Consider the following 20,361-nt stretch of genomic DNA (forward strand, 5'->3'; position numbering starts at 1 on the left):
ACACACACCCATCAGGTCACACAGGGCTGCTGTGCCTTGGCTTGTGAGGAGTGCACATCACTCCATGGGCAGGAGGAGACTCCACCACAGTCCTCAGACACAGCAGCACCCGTCCAGAAGCGCCCTGAGGCACAGGGAGCTTTTATGCTACAGAGCAGATGTTTCCCAGGAGTAACCAAATTGCCCATTTGGACTAAACACACACCAATATATAAAATGTGTGACCACTGCTTTTAAAGTTCTTAATCTTCTATGGATTTCCTTGACGAAACTCCAAATTTGCAAACTGGACTAGGCTAAGCTACTTCAGCAATAGTTACATTTTCAAATCATCTTTTCACCCTTATCCACTTTCATACAATTCCTGAAGCCTAAAGAATCACCAAGGCATTGTGATGCTGTGTCCAGTCACCCCTCCCTGATTTTTACACATTAATGAAAGGCATGCGTTCTTGTGAAGGAAAAAAATTCATTTTGACATAGTAGCTAGAATCAAAATAACTTGAGGAACATCCCTAGTAGGACATACATATTACTGCTCCATTCAAATTAAAATTAATAGCAAAGAAAAGTTTTATTTATTTTTTATTCCAAAATAAATTGTATCCACCATCCTTTCCAGACACAAGACAAATTTGGTGACCTAGGAAATTAAAAAAAAGAGGAAAATGAGGCAAAATAACCATAAAAATAAATTCTTCACTCACTCTTGACTCCAAGTGTTAAGAAAAATACATAAATTTAAAATTCAAAGAGAAAACAACAGAAAAACCCACCACCAAAACAGCAAACCTGCTTCAGATGAAAGCACACATTTTGCTGAAGAGAAAACAGCAACTACCCTTATATTTGTTTCCATTGCCCAGCCCCACTTCCTTTATTTGTTGCGTCTTTGCTGCACTACTTCAATGAGAGTAATGACATTTTCAGTTTAGTTATTTCCATCAGTGACAGGTAAAATCCCTTTTTCATTAAATGCCTATTAGTAAGTCTCACAGTGTGGAAGCTGCCAAAAAAAGGAACAATAGCTCCATCTTTTATAAAGTACACTTCTGAAGAAAAGCACATTGTGCTCAAAGCAGCTGCACTTCATGGCGTTACTAAAAACCTTTGCTTTTGTCACCTGGGGTCAAAATTTATCCTTGGCGAAATTCCATTGACTTAAAACAAGTTTACACCAAAGAGGAATCCAAGTCAATGCCTCCAGGTAATGAAACATGGTACAGTCTTTGTGCTAAATATATATTTTTTTTTTCACTCCAAATTCATCTCTCCTATGACTTACAGCCTAAGGGGCTTCAGTTCTTTTTGTCATTAGCTACAGAGGATGAAATTATTTCTCTTTCTTGAAAAGGCACGTGGTCCCTGTATTTTCTTTACATTATAACATCACCAGTAGTAAAATAAGGGCATTGAATCATGCAAGCATATTTCAGTGGAAGGAGCTTATAAAAGAAAGCTTTGCAGACATTCAATACAATTTTCATGTGAAAATAGCAATTTTCTCATAGCAGATGCTTCATTTCTGGTTGAGACACCCCAGGATCACATTTGGGAATGCTGGGTGTGGGGTGTTACAGCACACAAAGTCTAATCTTTTGTTAAATAAATATTCCCTTTTCACTTTTTTATTAATTAAAGGGGCCAAGGATTCATGTTATTTACAAGACAAATGACAGATGGAAAATCTAAGAAAGAGTTAATAAGGGCCAGCAATACGGAAAGGATATTAAAAGATCTACAAGCAAAACCTCAAATCCCAATTCCCTTCAGAAAACAAAAGAATTATTTTTAGCAAAGTATTTATAAAATAATTATGTGAAGCTTAGAACTTGTTGAAGACAAGTTTCTCTTAAAAAAAAAAAAACAAACTTGAATAAGTTTCCTTACCAAGACAAGGATTAATGCCATTCCCCATTCTGTGCCATAAAATTTTCCTCAAAACTACTTTCCATCAGTGGACTACTTCCCTCCAGAGACCCTCAGTAATGCTGCCATTTGTCTGCACCTATGCAATTCCAGTATTGCATTATGGACTTCATATTTCTTAGGATTCCTTTGGCATCACCCAGAGTCAGTTTTAATCAAAAAAACTGATAGTTATGTTTAGTGATAAATGCTCAGGTTCAGCAAACACTTCAATATACACTCAGCTGTTCTGCTGAATCAGGACTCACAATCCCACATCCTACTGCTCCACATGGGTGCAGAATTGTGCAGAATTCTGCTGAAATTCAGCTGCTTTTAGCTCGAGAGCTTTGCTGATACAGGAAAAATGAAGTCTGCTCAGTTCAAGCCATTCCAAGTCTGTGACACAATTACCTCTTTGAAAATACATAACCCTTCTCTGTATCCTGACTCTCTAAATTCTTCAGAATTTTTGTGTGGGTTTGGAAGATAAAAAACCCCTATTTATGCATAAAACACATAGAAGTAGCAGAGGATTTGACTCAATTCAGCTGCTGAAAGACAGACAGATGACCAGATTAAAAACGGAATTTACAAAGGAATAAATCATCATGCAGCACGAGAATGCTGAAGAAATCAAAGCCAGGGGGCACACAGATTTAGTATAGCTTCCCAGTTTTAATCAGTCTTTGTATTTAAAGTGCTCACTTAAAATATTTTACTGCTTGAAAGGTATTACATTTTGTGTGAAATGAAAATTAACACTTTTTAATGTATATTTCGGCACCTCAAAGTTATGCCACAGAGCTCACTGACACGAAGTTAGGAATTCATCATTTGATTTCCTGTCAGACAAGAGTGTGGCATTAAGGTGTTTCAAATCATCATCAGGGTGCTGAAGGAATAAAAAAACTAGAACAATTTCCACTTCCAATAGCCAGCCACTGGTTTCTCAGAACTGAGAGCACGTTAGCCTCCCCTGAAGAGCATGGGCATCCCCTTGCAGCCTTTCTGACCTGGCACAGCACATGAACCAGCCCTCTGCTCCTCTAACTCCCTGAGACTGCAAATCTTCAAATGTTCTGAGTGCTGGTTCATCTCATCCTCGAAAGTCTGAACACCCGGACCATAAATGGATAGGAAAAGGTGATTTTACAAGGGAGGCAGCAGTCAGCTGATTATGAGAAGGAAGTGAAGGGAAAGGGAGGTAGAGTGTGACATCCTCATCCATTTAGAAGCTGCAATCAGCCTGCGCTTTACTCCAGTCCTAAGAATTCAAGATCCAAACTCTGTCCCTTGGTTTCCATCTTCTAAACACAATTTAAACAAACAGAAAACTCCACACCTCTGGCAACAAATACTTTGGGACAAAAATAAAAATTACAGTCTAATTTCATCTAGGAAATATCCAAAAAACACTGTTTAAAATAGAAGGAAATTTGTGTAACTCCCAGTAATAATTTTAATTTTTTTTTTAAGATCATGTCCTTCACTTTCCAGTGGAAGATTTTTCTAGTATGCTTCGAAGAATCATATATTACTCTTGGAAACACAGTGTTCAAGGTCAGGGGAAGTTCATATTTAAAAAAAAAAAAAGCAGGTGTCATGACAAGACCTGTTTCTTCCTGTTGTTCCACTTATTAACATGGCACCTATCACCACCACATCTGGGGGGCACAGATCCAGAAGGTACATCAACTTGCAAGTGCACAGTCTTACTGAAAATGAAGCACACATCCTCTGAACAATGCAAGATTGCTTATAAGAACAAGTATGTAAAAAGAAAGAAAAAGCAGCTAGCATTACAATAGAGTTGAGAACCAGAGAGTGAAGAGCTTTTGGAAGAAAACCCTAAGACCTAACATGAGCAGATAAACCAGTAACCTCAGTATTATAGGCAATAGGTAAATTTTTTTAATACATCTAATTCTTACAGGGTCTGCACCTGCCTGACCACAACCATAAAACTGTCATAAGGTGAGAGGTGTCTGCAAGTCAAGCACAGGCAATAATGCTAAATACTAGGGGGTTTGAAGGAAAGTGAACATGGCTCCATGGGCAAATTCTGGTTGGTATCAGATGCCACAGCTGCACTGCTTCCTCAGCAGCAGGAATGATTTGCACCAACAGAGGATCTACCCCAGAGGCTGGAATGAGAACCTTTGGCCGCTGTAGATCCATAGGCAGTATCACCCTTCTGTCTTCTTTCCAGCTGAATAGTAATGCAGGAAAGAAAACTTGAAAAATAGAAGTTCAAGTTAAAAAATGTTCCCATTCCTTTACAGAAGGACCTGTCTTGTTGAAGGTTTGGCCCTCAAGGTCTAGAGCAGGTATGCATTTCAGCTGTCCTCTAAGACACTTTATTAAGGCATGCATCATGCATCCAACTGCACTAATTTGCCATCAAGTAAAATAAATATGTTCCAGCCTTTGATATAAGCCACATTAGGACAGACTATTTTTGCTCCAAGATTACAAAGTCAGACTAATTTAAGGGGTTATCCAAGGCCTGGATAACTGTGTGCAGTTCTGAGTGTTTGTGTGGAGTTCCTACTACAGGTTGCCAGACCTTAATTTAATCCCACTTCAAAAACTTAATTCCCTCAGTCGGGCAGATAGCTTGCCAGAAGTTTTTCTCTCCATCCTGCCTTAGACTTTCCATGAAGTAGAAAAATCTCAGAGTAATCAAGGTTTTCTTTGCAGTCTTTTTCTGTCCAATTAAAGCTGTATAAATAAAAGCTTACAAGAAATCCATGTACAAGATGAAAACAAATCAGATTCAGACAAGCATTTAGCTACATACATCCAGGTAGTATGAGGAGGTAGAAAAATGGGCAAATATTCCTTGAATATTTATACAGACCATTTTCAATGCAGTTAGTGAGGTGCAATCTCTAAGGTATTAGCTTAAGAAACATGCAGGTCTGTGACTCATCTTTGACCATCCATTTCTGTGCATCATGTGTAACTCCAAGGGTCTGGGAGTTTTTTGATGTACTTAACACACTAGTACCTTCAAGAGCAAGAGTAGAAAAAAAGAAACCAAACAAAACATAGATTCTGTCTAGAAGATCACTTATACCTGAAAATACAAGAACACTGAAGCTACTATAATGTCAGCAAACCACCCCCCCAACCAGTAGCAGCAGTTTCAGTGTCGGACTGGCAAAAAAAGAAAGGTGTGCTCTGCTGCAGCAGCCTCACTTCCTCAGAAATAAAGAGCAAGCTGGAAAAAGGCTCCAGTGTATAAAAAACCAATACCCTAAGGAGGTGGCATGCTGCCCCCTGTCTCCCCCAGGCTCCACCACAAGCAAGGGATTTTATTTATACTTTGTAACTTTATTTAGACTTCTAGTTTTATTTATACTAGCACATTAGTGGTTCAAGACTGAAAAAGCACAAGTTCTGTGCAGTGGCAATTAAGAGCCAAGCCTGCAGTGCCCTGGCCATCAGGCTGACCAGAGCTCTGCCAGCTTTTCACACGACTGGAACATGTTGTGTGCTTCCACCTGCTCTCACCTAGAAACACAAACTCCCTGCATTTCAAGTATAACTTCTTGCATTAAAAGGACTCAAGATGCAAAACCTCTACCTAAATAACCTTCAGGGAGCTGTCCTTCCTCAGTTTTAATTACATCTGTCTGACATCTCTTTCCTCTTCACCGCAGTCCATCGGTTCTTGCTCTTATCTTACTGTACTCATTATACTCTCTAAAGGACGTTATCTAGTTGTTCTCATTAAGAATTTATTGAAAAAATTAAAAAGTATGGAAGAAAGCTGTCGCGGTGCTGTTCCTCGCGCTGATGAGCGCGGCCACGGGCTAGCTCAGTCTCCTGCACCGCGGCAACGTATGAGGTCGGAGTGGCAAACCGGGTGAGCCACCTCCTCCCTGTGGGTCTTGGTTCCCCTCTCAGCGACGGCCAGCAGATGGCGTATGCAACCCACGGCAGCTAATCAAAAGGCGGACTCCTCTGGGCTCAGTTAAACAGGATTTTATTCAGGGGGAGAGGCAGCACGGGGCTCAGCACTCTCTGACCCACAGCCCAGAAGAGACCCCGGGGGCAGGCGTGCATGAGCTTTTAAAGTGGGGTGGAAACAGGGGTGGTGACAACCGGTCAGCCAGTCACAGGGATCGGGGGGGTTAACCGGGGGTGTGAACCATGGAACTGGGGACCAATCACAAAATGATGGGAGGGGGTCTCCCGGGCCCCAGCCTATCACTCGGCACCCTTCCCGGAGGATTCTAGAAGCCAGGGAAGGGTCTCTGAGTGGCAGGCAGGCGACCACGAGGAGGGGGGGGCGGGGATTGACAGCGACAGGTGCAGGGAAGGGATGAATGACAGAAAACGTCGGGTTTTACAATAGACAAAACAACAGATGCAGAAGGGAAAACCAATGCAGAACACAGGGGTATACAGTGAACTAAACCATTATAAAATAACTTAAAAATTTTACAAAAATAACTTCATAACTTAATAAAACAATTCTCACACCACCACATCTCCCCCTTTTTTGTTTTTTCAAGAGGAGTGGGACTGGAACGGAGGAGGGAGGTCAGTGATGCTGTGTTGGGTACCCCAGTCCATGCTCTTCTTCATCCAGATTTCGTTCTCCGTCTTCTGGGGTCCCCTCCAGCACCTCTTCCAACTCCAGTCCTTCCTCCTCATGGTCCTCTTCTGATGGCATGGTGACATGGTTAACTGTGGGGGAGTGTGAGGTGGCAGAAACCAAATTATACAACATCTTTTTTAGTACACCGAACGCAAGGATAACAAGTAATAAAACAAACAAACACAGCAACCCAGTTTTATCATAGATGAAGCCCAACCGGAGATTCCCCAATTAGAAGACAGTCCGCCCAGCTAGTCCTTGGTCTCCCTTTTGAGGTTGGTCACTTGTCGGATGGTGGTGTAGTTGTTCGGTTGGTGGACCAGCCATCCGACGACTGGGAGACTCAGGCTGAGCGTTGCCAAGGCTCCGAGGGCTAGGTGGAACCTCCTCGGAGCGGGGAATCCGGCTCGGGTTGCTGTTATGAAAAACTGAAAGACACTAAACAAATATGTTACTTAAATTTGACACAGCAGGGAAAGGGATGGCTCCGCCCAGAGCTGATGTTCAGCTCTCCTCGTTCAGTGTTTTCCTTTTCCGCCTCCACGCTGCCATGGTGACTTGCCGACTGTTGATTTTGCCAGACCCTGGGCTTTTGGGAACATAGGGCCTCACCCACTTAGCTGGAATCCATTTTGGTCCCGTGGGGGTGGACACGCAGGCGTACCCACGTCCCCACGTGACCAGATCGTGTGGCCCTTCTGTCCTTCCAGACCCAGGATCTCTGACCATGACCTGCGGTCGTTCTTTGACCCCAAACAGCGAGCTCGCGCCGAAGTGTCGGACAATGGGCGGATTGAGACCTTCGTAAGAACAATTCAGGAAATTAATGGTAAACAAAGCTCTGGCCAGCCTGACCGATGGTGACTCTGTCTTGAGGACCCTCTGCTGCTGATGTAGTACACGCTTGATGGTCCCATGGGTCCTCTCAACCATTGCTTGGCCTGTGGGGGAGTGGGGGATGCCAGTCTTGTGCTCCACTCCCCATTGCTGCAGGAAGCTACGAAGCTCCCTGGATTTATACGCCGGGCCGTTATCGGTTTTCAGTTCCCTCGGAATGCCCATGAAGGAGAAGGCGTGGATGAGGTGTTTTATGGCATCCCCGGCCTTCTCCCCTGTGTGGGCAGAGGCGAACACGGCTCCAGAAAAGGTATCCACGGATACATGAACATACTTTTGTCGTCCAAATTGTGGGAAGTGTGTGACATCCGTTTGCCACAGCTCACAGCTCCTCAGCCCTCGGGGATTAACCCCTGCATGTAAAGTTGGAACAGCCTGCTGGGAGCATGATGGACACGCGGCCACGATCGCTCTGGCCTGTTCCCGCGTAAGGTGGAAACGGCGAACAAGGCCAGGCGCGTTTTGGTGGAAGAGCTGGTGGCTGAGTTTCGCCTGCATAAAGATGTTTGGCAGGGGGGCCATCTCAGCGGGGGCAGCAAGGGCATCAGCCTTCCTGTTCCCCTCTGCGACGAACCCTGGCAAATCTGTGTGTGACCTCGTATGCATCACAAAATAGGGTTGCTCTCGGTGGGAGACCAATCTAACTAATTTCGAGAGCAAGTCATAAAGTGCTATGTTGGACACTTCCTGTAAAATTGCCTGTTCTGCTCTGGATACCACCCCCGCCACATAGGCGGAGTCTGTGACCAGATTAAAGGGTTCGGGAAACCGCTCAAATGCCCTAACGACAGCGGCCAACTCAGCGACTTGAGGTGATCCTTCCACCTCGGCAATATCAGCCTCCCACTGCTGAGTTTGAGGGTCCTTCCAAGTCAGAACTGACTTGTGGGACCTTCCGGACGCGTCTGTAAAAACGGTTAGAGCCTTGAGCGGCCTCCTACTGCGAAACTCTTTGAGTGATAATATAAATTTAGTTTCCGAATTAAAAATTTTGTGGGCAGGCCGATGAATAGAAATTTGCCCAGTGAAGGAGTCCAGAGCAAATTGGAGTGCTTCATTCTCCTGAAGCAAATGCTCCAACATAGCTTTTGAAATTTGGCCCGATCTCAAGCCAATTGGGATGTGAATACATTCGAAGTCACAGCCGGCCAATTCTCTGATCCGGAACCTTGCCTTCCGGATCAGCTCAGCAACCAACTCCTGTGGCCGGGTCATCCTCTTGGACCGATGATGACTCAGGAAGACCCACTCTATGATCAAGAGTGGATCATTCCCTTCACGGTCCTTCTTCGGGATGCTCTTCCATTGGAAGATCATCCCATGGAGGTGTGGCAACTTTCCCATTATTATGAATTTGAAAGGAAGCTCTGGGTCAATTCTGTGAGCTTGTCTTTTGGACATAGCGTCCTGCACCTTTTCCAAAGCCTTTTCTGCCTCAGGGGTAAGCACCCTAGGAGAACTCAGCTCCTCTCCCCCTTTCAATAAATTAAAAAGGGGGGCTAGGTCGTTGGTGGTGAGACCTAGCCAGGGCCTTACCCAATTCAAACTCCCACACAGCTGGTGGACATCTGCAAGGGAACTTACTTTTGTTCGAATTGCCAATTTTTGGGGAACAATGGTCCGCCTTCCGATTTCGAGCCCGAGGTACTTCCAGGGCGGCATCCGCTGAACCTTTTCTTCCTGTAGCTCAAACCCTGCAGCAACCAGTGCATCGACTGTCAGACCAAGCACATGGGAAAGCATGTCATCATTCGGGGCGCACACCAGAACATCATCCATGTAGTGGTAGATGATGGCCTGTCCCGCGGCTGCGCGGACAGGGGACAGCAAGGAGGCCACATACCACTGGCAGATAACAGGTGAGTTCTTCATCCCTTGCGGGAGAACTCGCCAGTGATAGCGTCTCCTCGGGGCTTCCCGGTTGATGGTGGGAACCGAGAAAGCAAAACGTGGGGCATCGTCAGGGTGCAGAGGAATTTGAAAGAAGCAATCTTTTATATCTATTACAGCCAATTGCCAATTTTGTGGGAGCATAGTCGGGGAAGGCATCCCAGGTTGGAGAGACCCCATGTCTTCGATAACATTATTAATTTGGCGGAGGTCTTGAAGGAGCCGCCACTTGTCCTTCCCCGGCTTTTGAATCACAAAAACTGGGGAATTCCAAGGGCTGTCGGTTTCTACAATGTGGCCCTTGGCCAATTGCTCCTTCACGAGCTCCTCGAGCGCTTTTAATTTAGGTTTTGAAAGCGGCCATTGCTCCACCCAAACTGGTTTGTTCGTCAGCCAATTAAGTTTCTTGGTGGGACGCTCGTCAATGGACGCTGCGGAAATTTCCACTGAGGGGTCGGGTATGTCGATTTTGACCCCCCATTGTGACATGAGATCTCTGCCAAGCAGAGGCTCCTTATAATCTAAAACAAAAGGACGGATGTTAGCCAATTGTCCTTTTGGCCCCTTAATTTGCACTATGCTCCTGGATTGTCTCGCCAATTGCAACCCTCCGACACCTTGAACGTGTCCAGCCACGTCCTGCAGAGCCCAATGTGACGGCCAATCCTGGGCTGGCACAACAGTCACATCTGCCCCGGTGTCTAAAAGACCAGTGATGTTAATTGTTTCCCCGCCCACCCTGAACTCACAGTCTACCCGGGGCCTTTCTTCAGTGATGGCTTGCACAGGGCAAGCCACCGGGGTGTTGTTCGGTCCCCGGGTAGGGATGATTTGTGCGATCACCTGTCCCTTAGGAATAAATGTGGGTGGATGGGTGCAGCGCAGCCAGAGGACGAGATCTCTGGGGTTGTTGACGAGAACCCCTGGAAGAATCTCGACCTCTTGCGGGGTGTACTTACAGTCCCCGATGATGACAAGCTCCTTTCCTTGGACTGGCCAGGCTCCTTGTTCTTTGGTGTTTATGGAAAGAAAGGTCCAATCCGCCGTCCTCAGATAGAGCCCTTCGGTGAGCCGCAGCCGATAAGGTTCATGCCTTGATGATGTTACTAAAATTGGCTTTGAAAGGTCATGGTCAGTACTGTATGTCAAATTCGGTGTGTCACGTCCGGTATTATTGCCTGTCTCAGTGAAAGGCAGCGTATCATTGGCGCTAGATGTTTCTTCCCCCTCCCCCGCTGCTTGGTCCGCCCTATTTCTATCTTCGCGCCGGGCGGACCTGCGCTCCCCCCTTAGTTTAACTGTCGGGAGCTATCTCCCGACCCTCCCCTGTTCCCACTCCCCCCGCCTTCCCCCCTTTTCTTTTTCAAAGCTTCCACGGCATCCCGCAGTGGGCAGGTGTTCGCCCAGTGCCCGGGCTCCCGGCAGATTAGACACCGGTTCTTCTGGGGCACATACGGTCCGCGTGTCGGTCCTTGGGTGCCAGACACTGCTGAAACTCTTGGTGTTATTGATTTCCCTTCCCGGTCGTTTCCCTGCATGTAGGGGACCTTTAGCTGACACACCCTGAGCATATCTGGAAGGGTCGGAGGGGGGTCCAGAGGGAGACTCAAAATTGCACTCCGGCACATATTATTTGCATTTGCAAACACCATCTCCCTCAAGATCCCATCCCTTACCGCCACTTCCGTTACTTGCACCTCGATTGCTCGGGTGAGCCGCTCGACGAACTTAGTGAAACTTTCCTTGGCCCCCTGCATGATCTTGTAATAGGGTACGACCGGGCCGTCTGGCACCATTCCAAAAAATGCGGAGACCGCATGCTCCCTGGCAATCTGGAGGGCTTTGATGGGGATATCTGAGGTTTGGTCCGATGGGTTGGCCCATCTCCCCTCACCCATAAGGTGTTCTAAAGTGAGGGGGTTCCCGTTGTCATCCACCGCAGTCTCCGGGTCTCGGAGGAGACTGGGCAAGGCCTCCCTGAGTTGCTGCCTCCATGCCGCTACCCACAGTTTGAACTCTGTTGAGTCAAGCAGGCAGGAGAACAGCTGCTTCAGGTCCGCAGGAATAACGACAGCAGCATCGAGATCTGAACGGAGCAAACCCCTGAAATAGGGGCTGTCCCGCCCATAATCTCGATGGGCCTTGCACAGATCCCGGATGGTGGACTGGGGGAACGGGTGATGGATCGCTCGGACCCGCTGCCCTCCTCGGGAGCCCTTATAAACGACTGGGGATACCGAAGGAACAGGGGAAGGCTGATGCATCCCTGCAGGCTCAGGCCCTGGCCCCACCCCCTCCGGGCCCAGACCGTGGGAACCGGAAGGGGGAGCGTGGGAACCAGCAGGGGGAGCGTGGGAACCGGAAGCCCAGGAGGCAGGTCTTCCGGCAGGGGGCGTGGTTTGGGAACCCAATGATGTCATGTGGGCGTTCCCGTGGGAGGAGTAGCTGGGAGGAGCTGAGGGTGGAGTTTTCGATGAGGGAGGAGGCATGGGCGGAGCCCTTTTATGAAGGGGAGGAGTATAGGAAAGGAAGGGGTTGGAAGAGTTTGGGGCGGGAAGAAAAGGATTTAGAGAAGAGGAAGAGGGGGATGGGGAAAACCGTGCCATGCGGTCTCCTCCATCTTGGGGATAAGGGGTAGGGGAGCCATTTTGTGGTTGGGGAGTCTCAGCTAGACTAAATCTAACACGAGGTTTATTAACTGGGTAAGATGGGGAAGGGTGGAATTCTTGAGCATCCCGGCCAGGGCTGCCCAAGAAACCCCGAGCAGTCTGGCTAGGACTGCCCGGACGGGGGGGTCGAGAATTCCTGGGGGAGCCTGAGCCAGCAGGTTGGGGTCCTGCTGCTCCCTTCAGAATTCTCTTCTGGGGACAAGGAGAAGGGACGGAGGGACAGGGAGAACAAAGGGCAGGTTGTCTTGGACGTGGCTGTTTCTGCACTTTCCTATTCATTTGTGTAACAGCAGCTGAAAGCTGCAAAGCCAAACTGAGGAATTTGGAGACTTGTTTGTCCCCTGAGAGTGCCAAATTATGGATTTTGTTTTGTACAACCGTCCAAAACTTGGGGCTGTACACCTGCTCCGGGGACACATGAGGAAAGTGCAGGAAAAGCCACCTCACAAACCCCTTGAGCTCGCCCCTCGAAACCTTTAACTGGGCGAGCTCCACAACCAACTTAAAACTATAATACACACCTTTTTGGGCAGCGGAGAGTTTTGCGCCCATCTCTCCGAAACCGAAACCAAAATCAGGGGCTCGGGGACACCTAACAAATCCCCCTTGCCTGCTGCCCACTCGATGACACCCAGACAAAAGCAAACTTAACAGAAAACGAACGCGGAGGTCACTCCCCTAAAACCGGGCAAAACCTGAAACCCAAACCCGGGGGGTCCGCACCGAAAAATAAAATCGCAGTGTCTAAAACCCCTGTGGACACTTCCACCCAAAAGACAACTGCCCGAAACTTAAAGTTTACAAAACGAAAAAGAACAAAAGAGCACCCCGAGGAGAGTAATCCGCAGGGGGATGAGGCTAACCACCACCCCCCCGAGCTGCGCAGCCTGGGATCCCCCCCACTCCTGGAGGATCCCTCCCGAAATTAGGGTCTCCACACCGGGAGCACCCTCCGAAAGTAAGCCCCCTCACGAAGAAGGCTTACCCCCTCCTGGGATGCGATAAAGCCTGGGGTCTCGAGATTAGCTGCCTGAAGAGGACCTGCTGGGCGCTTCAGGCTGTCCTCTTCGTCCCTTGGGAGCGTGATCTACGAAGCCGCTCGACCAAGGGTAGCGGGGCGTCCAAGGACTTTTCTTCAGGCTCTTGCAGCCTCAGTCCGTGCCGCGGGGTCCGCCTCGTGTCCTGAGGGTGGGGGCCCCACGAACTGGGCGCCAACCGCTGTCGCGGTGCTGTTCCTCGCGCTGATGAGCGCGGCCACGGGCTAGCTCAGTCTCCTGCACCGCGGCAACGTATGAGGTCGGAGTGGCAAACCGGGTGAGCCACCTCCTCCCTGTGGGTCTTGGTTCCCCTCTCAGCGACGGCCAGCAGATGGCGTATGCAACCCACGGCAGCTAATCAAAAGGCGGACTCCTCTGGGCTCAGTTAAACAGGATTTTATTCAGGGGGAGAGGCAGCACGGGGCTCAGCACTCTCTGACCCACAGCCCAGAAGAGACCCCGGGGGCAGGCGTGCATGAGCTTTTAAAGTGGGGTGGAAACAGGGGTGGTGACAACCGGTCAGCCAGTCACAGGGATCGGGGGGGTTAACCGGGGGTGTGAACCATGGAACTGGGGACCAATCACAAAATGATGGGAGGGGGTCTCCCGGGCCCCAGCCTATCACTCGGCACCCTTCCCGGAGGATTCTAGAAGCCAGGGAAGGGTCTCTGAGTGGCAGGCAGGCGACCACGAGGAGGGGGGGGGCGGGGATTGACAGCGACAGGTGCAGGGAAGGGATGAATGACAGAAAACGTCGGGTTTTACAATAGACAAAACAACAGATGCAGAAGGGAAAACCAATGCAGAACACAGGGGTATACAGTGAACTAAACCATTATAAAATAACTTAAAAATTTTACAAAAATAACTTCATAACTTAATAAAACAATTCTCACACCACCACAGAAAGCCACAATATACAAGTAGGTACAGCCAGAAACCACAAAGACAGTGCTTCCTCACCTTCCCCTAACAAACTATGACCCTTCCTACTCCCTTCAGCTGATTTCCTCCCGTGCAGATAGAGGGAAAATCAGTCTCCAAGAAAGACAGAATTTGAAACTAGCCCTCCTCCAAGCAGGGTGCTGGACTAGACTTCCAGAGGTCCCTTTCAGCCAAAATAATTTTGTGACTCTACTTATGAATAAGCATCTGATAGAATCCAAAGCTTTTTAAGAGTTTGTTTCAAGAATATCTGCCAGAGGAAAACACAGAAGCGGGGAGTAAAACCAAAAAAACCACAATGAATTTCAAGACAGACATGTTATGTTTTCTGAACGCTGAATAACTTTCTAACGGTAGTACTGTTTGATAGCATTCTTAAATCAGTGGGTTTTAATTAAACTGGCATTAAGAGGTAAGCTGACTTGATTGGCAAGCATTCTCCTCAGCAGCAAAACAGAATTATGGTTGTGATCAATTTAAAAAGCTTTTCTTTCCTGCACTGGCACTTCCCTTTAGAGTAGATTTTTACACATGTGGAATAATCCGGGTTTGCTCCAAGCAATGGCCCTTCTCAGCCAAGAGCAGCATTGATGTCCTCAGCTGGAGGTGCAGACGCTCTCAGACACACCCTGCATTGCTGAAAGTCTGTCTGTAATGAAGCTATTGCAAAATGTCAGCATCACGTACTATTAAACAACCAAAGTTACGAACGTTGGATGGATGCCTTCAAGGAGGTCAAGCCCAGAGAAAGTCCCACAAGGCTTGAGGGCTTGAAATAACATAATTTTCCATGCTGAAGACAAAATGAAGCCAAATTGTAACACATTTAATTGCTCAGCCTTGTCTCTTCCAAAGCTGGTCATCTTTTCCACAGTGAGGACATCTCAGATTTAAGCAAGCCATCTGTCCACTGTCCACTTTTCCCACTGTCTCATTTTGACTGACTGTATATCCACTTGGCCTCTTCTCCAAAAACCCACACTATACACAAGCTGGACACATAAGAGGCTTCCCCTTGCAACCGCAGAAAGAACTTTGACAAACAAACATCCTGAGTAGAATCACTTGAGTGCTTGAAGAAACTACAGAATAAACTAGGTACTTGAACTCCACAGATCTTTCCTTTCTCTGTCAAAAGTTGTTGCAACATACTGTTTCAAAAATCCCCAGCTAGGCCAAAATGTGGGACAAGAACAATGCCTTTAAATGGCAATGCATGTTCCTAACCTACAAGAACTCCATTAATACTGTTATTAAAAGGTTTTTGCCACCATCACTGATAGTTGACTATAAATCAGGTTAGACAACTGCCAGGAATGACCGAGGTGAGGTTTAACCCAATAAGGACGGAAGGATGGACAGACTCAGTGACCTATTAAGAACCTTTCTGAGATTTTGTCAGACATATCTTTTATAAAGTCAAACAATTAGGGCTTAATTCCAGTTTATAGGTCTTGGAGGCAGCATGGAGCTGAGCTAGTACACCCTTTCAGCCCAGCTCTGTAGCAAGACACTAGCAGCTTCTCCAGCCCAACCCTGCACCTGGGAAATAAATCCAGCCTCTTGGCAGAGTCCATAGTTCATCACGCTGGCAGAGCTACCCTGCTTCCACTCCTAAAGGCTTTCATATCAACCCTCCCCTTTATAATACATGTGCACCATGCAATTTTTAAAAATAAATAGGTAAATAACCTAAGTAATTCACATTACTACTGCAGTTCTCAAATTATTTTAAGGGTGAACATAGATGCAAGAAAGCATTCTTATAGGAACAGCATTGCTTCGCACATCATACACGATGCCATTATGATCACACGAGTTTTATAGAAAACCTAGACAAACATAGACTTTAGCTGACCTACTTTTTTCAGCATGAAAAAGTATTTCTGATCAACAATTCTAAATATGCACAACCAGTTACACTGAATCTATCATTTGCATAATACCACCTACCTGCAGCTGCAAAGCACAAAACCATCAAAGCAAACACTGAAGTCACACAACTTGACGACATTTTTGTAAATGCTGTATCTTCTCAAATCAACTTGCTTTGTGGCTCTTCATGTAGATTTACTTCCTTTGAAATTTGTGGTACGCTTTGAAATCAGATCTTCTGGACTTTTAATTGCCTACAGAAAGAAGTAAAAATAAATATTAATACAAATACAACTTACAGAAATGTTATTAGATATTTAAAATTATCTCTCTTGTAAGAAGAAAATCAGAACTCTTTCTTAAAGGACTAGTAGGGGAGTGCATCATATATTGCCAGATACCCTAGGTACCAATAACCTAGTACTCTTCCCCCTGTATTTCAGTACTTCTTTGCAGATGTTGTTCCCTTATAATATACACTGTGCAAGTCAGGAGCTGCTTGGAAGTGAGGCCCCAGAGTCCTTTCTGTCAGCTAATACCAAAGTACCACTGAAGCCTGCCAATGGTACTCACACCCTCAGACATGTTTATTTTAAGTAATCAGACTTTCTCTGGGGCATATAAACATTTGTTTGCTTAGTTATCTGCTGCTACCTTTACTATAGCATGGGGCAATGTTTCACACGTGCTCTAGCTGGTTGACGGGTAACTCGATAAATTTACCTCATCATTTCTCACTACGATAAACTCTGAAAACTTTTCAATGCCACTTGACACTAAATATAAACATAAAACTGTTCAAAATCTTTATTTTAAGAGATTTCAAGACATGATATAACAGGTCAGTTAAACAACTCTAGTGTGCTATACTAAGAAAAGACAATACAGCTGACATGTGCAAGCCTTACAAACATTGAAAATTCTGACCCCAGAATGCATGCATGATTTTGCAGGGGAAACACTTAAGCAGATCCACAGTATCCTCTTCTACCATTTTTTTTTTTTTTTCCACTCTATTCTCCGTCCTCTAGATGTCTAGAATAAGATTACAGACCAAGAAGGTAAAGAACAATAATGTTGGTATTGTTCCTTCAGGAGCAGATGACACCTTGGCAACCACTAACACTCCCCATAAAGCAATGGGAGAAATTACAAACCCCCATCAGGGGACTAAGTGACAGCAAAATTCTGAGTCAGGATCGAAACATCGAAACTGTGGCAACATGAATGCCATTTAAAAGGCTCTTGCTGACATTAAAATGGAACGAAGTACAAGGACAAAAGGCCAGATTCTGTGGTACAGTGTGTGCCATGCTGCTCAACTAAAATCTGCACCTAGACCAGCACTTCAAGACCACCAGCCCTGGGGCTAAGAGGAGACACGAGAAACTCCTCAGCAGTGTTTCTGCACGGTTATCTGATGGGGATGGCACTGCCCTGATGCAGGGAGCTGCATCTGCACACCTGAAAGGGCTGTTGGGGCCCAAGGCCAGAACTCCAGCTCCCTACAGACCCTCCACTCAGCACCCAGCTCATGAACCTCCAGCTGGTCTCAGAAGTGCCCCAGATGCCACCAGGAGGTGGGAGGAAAGCCCAGGAGCAGCTCTGCAGGCTGCTGGGAACAGCCAGGCACACACTTCTGCAGGACAGCAGCATACGGGGCGAGCAAGGAGCTGACTGTCTGTCACAACATGGAGGCTCATGCAGCTCCTCTTCAAGCTCAGTGCCCCACCTAAAATGCACTTTTAGCAAAATGGCAAGACGTGACAAATACAGAGCGTTATTTGGGAAGTCAAATATAAACTGGAATAATTTGCTGCTATTTCTCTAGATGAAAAGAAACCTAACTCTACCTGGTGATAGTATTTGGTTGCTAGTTCCATTTTTAAATGCTGCCATAAAGAAAAATTATCAAAAAGAGCAAATAACGAGGTTTCTAGCCCGTATTATTTATAGAAGACCATGATAATGTTCTGCAAGATGTCATATGTGCAAACATGCAATGAAGAAGCATTCTAAAACCCAAGTTACTGATGTACAGCCATTTCATCAACAACAACCACAAGAGAAACCAGAAAAAGCAACTACAGCACATATGCTAATATATCAAATAAGAAAACACAAGATATGACATAGATCACTCTCCCAACTGCACCAATCTCTCATTCCTCAGTGACAGTTTTATAAGGCACCAAGTTGTATAGAAACAGGGAGCACAGGGGAAGAACTGGAGAGAAAGAAATGACATTTAGAATCCCATTCTGACCTGAGCATCTACGTTAAAATGTCAAGTTTCAATTCAACTTGGATGAAAGTCTTTTTGAAAAAGGTGATTTAAAAGGCAAAGAGAACACATTTCCGTCCGTGGGAGTGATTTGATTCCTATCACATCCCGCTGACCAATAACATTTCCAAGGTATAACTCAGCTGCCAGTTTATGATTGAAAAGCCCCAAACTTCTACCCTGATTCTTCCAGTTCATGAAGAGTGAATAATGAAGATTTAAATGAAAATTTGGAAGAGCTTTCTGAAGAGTGAGCTCACTTGCTTGAAGACATACACTCACAAACTTAAAAAAGAAGGCAAGTATCATGAAAAGGTGACAAACTGACAGTGAGTTTCATGAATTTAGCATGATTGATACCCAAACTGTCAGCTCCACTGCAGCAATTTAAGTCAAAAGACAGACAAAACTGCTCCTAATAACTCACTTAAGACTAAACCTACTAAGCAGGCAAATTGACAATATTTTGCAAAATCTGATCACATGTGACAGGAATCAGCTACAAAGCTGCTATTAAGTGACCATCTGACAGTACCAAACAAACCAACAACAAAAAAGTGAGAAAATTAGGCTGTGGTGCAAAATCTGCTAGTTTTTGCTTCAGTGTGAGCCCTGCTAACACTAAAAACATGAAACCTGCAAACTAGGAAAAGTAGGAAAAGCAATTCCACAAAATAGGAAGATATTTCCTGTGAAACAAGAGAAGAAAGCTGTGCAAAGGGATAAGGAACCTAAACTATTTACCCAAGAAGTAAACACAACTGCTAGTCAACTTGACATTCAAAAGCAATTTCCAAGAGAATCATCTTTTCCTTTGGGGTATATCTGGGTGGCTATTTTTGTAAATGAGATCACAAAAGGGCATATTAAAAGTATAACCAAAGAATCCCGCCGTGGAAGAGAAAGAAAAGAAGACATGAGAGTTTTGGGTTTATTAAATATGTTTTCATGCCAATGCTTTGTACTACAACAAGCTGCAAGAAAGGCTGGCAAAAGAGGGCATCTGAATTAAAACCATTGAAGACTATGGTGTCATTTTCACTGAAATCTGCTGTTGTAAAGGCCATTAGTCCTGGTAAAAGTGAGGGTCTAAAAGCACAAAGACCCTGTTTTGTTGAGAAATATATATTTGCAAATTCAATCAGGAATATGTGCTGCTGGCAATATCAGGAAGAACCTGACTAATTCTAGCTCTTACTAGGTTTGAAAGAAGACTGAGGAAGCTAAAAGGGAAGAAACACATTTTGAAGTACATAAGAACAAACAGAGGAGAAAGCATGAGGTTTTAATTTGGTTTCAACTAGGAGCCTCTGATGCCCATGAGAATTTTGGTGCATAAAGCTTAGCTAGAACCCAGTGAAAAGCATGGTGCTTCTGAAAGCTACCAAAGCGCTGACTGGAAGGACAGATCTCATTGCTATGCTAAGCTAGAGGCCAACAAATGCTCCTTAATTCAGTGGTATTTAAAGCAATCTACATTTGTTAGAGCCAGCAGCAGACAAAATACAAATCACTTGAGTGCACTACTGTTTTCTCTCTGCCTTTCACCAACAGAAATAGTTTTCTTTTAAAAAATCTGCTACTCATCTTCCTCAGAATTTCAGTCTTTGGATTTTTTAAAGCTAGCCTTTGAACTAAAAAGTCACCTTTAATAATACAAGATGGGAGAATTCACAGGTTAGAAGCATGATGCTTAGTCTTAAAAAAACATCTTTCCCCTATGGATTTTCCAGTTCTCACTGACAGGCACTACTGGACCATAAAGCTCCGTGGTCTATGGATGGCTTGCCATTAAGAAGTTACATTCTGCATTGTTCTGCCACTAGCAGAAATGTATCCACCCCCACACCAGCCTAATGCTCTCCAGAAAGGGGATGGGACTCTGCTCTAAAGTGCTTGAAGAACTAGAAATGAAAATAAACAAGTGTAGACCCCGGGATTAGGTTCAGGCTTCAGGACATTTGAGCACCTTCTATTCAGCCCAATTCCACACCTCTAGCCAAGTATCTACTGTGTAGTAGTCTTGAAATCAGCAAGACTTAACTTCAACTTTACACACTTTTCTTCTCTAGGTAAATTTATTTCGCTTACTTCAAAGCTGCTCTGCCCAGTCCAACCTGCAGGCGGCCAGAGCCACAGATTCTGGGGTGCTTCTGCCTCCTATTAAAGGCTTCTCTAGGATAGGAAATTGTCACATTTCTTGCTGAATTGGGATCTTACAGTTTTATTTACCCCTTCTATTTC

General features: G+C 45.6%; 1 protein-coding gene across 2 annotated transcripts in view; it reads right to left on the bottom strand.

The window, feature by feature from the left end:
- Positions 1-20,361, bottom strand: part of TGFBR3 (transforming growth factor beta receptor 3) — a 121,966-nt gene that overhangs the window by 92,582 nt on the left and 9,023 nt on the right. For both annotated transcript variants that reach the window (XM_040072376.2, XM_040072377.2), the window contains exon 2: positions 15,912-16,087. In XM_040072376.2, coding sequence (XP_039928310.1) covers positions 15,912-15,972 — 61 coding nt within the window. In that variant the 5' untranslated portion in view covers positions 15,973-16,087. The remainder of the gene's footprint in view (positions 1-15,911; positions 16,088-20,361) is intronic.

Source organism: Hirundo rustica, chromosome 9 (genome assembly GCF_015227805.2).
Source record: "Hirundo rustica isolate bHirRus1 chromosome 9, bHirRus1.pri.v3, whole genome shotgun sequence".
Classification (NCBI taxonomy): domain Eukaryota; kingdom Metazoa; phylum Chordata; class Aves; order Passeriformes; family Hirundinidae; genus Hirundo; species Hirundo rustica.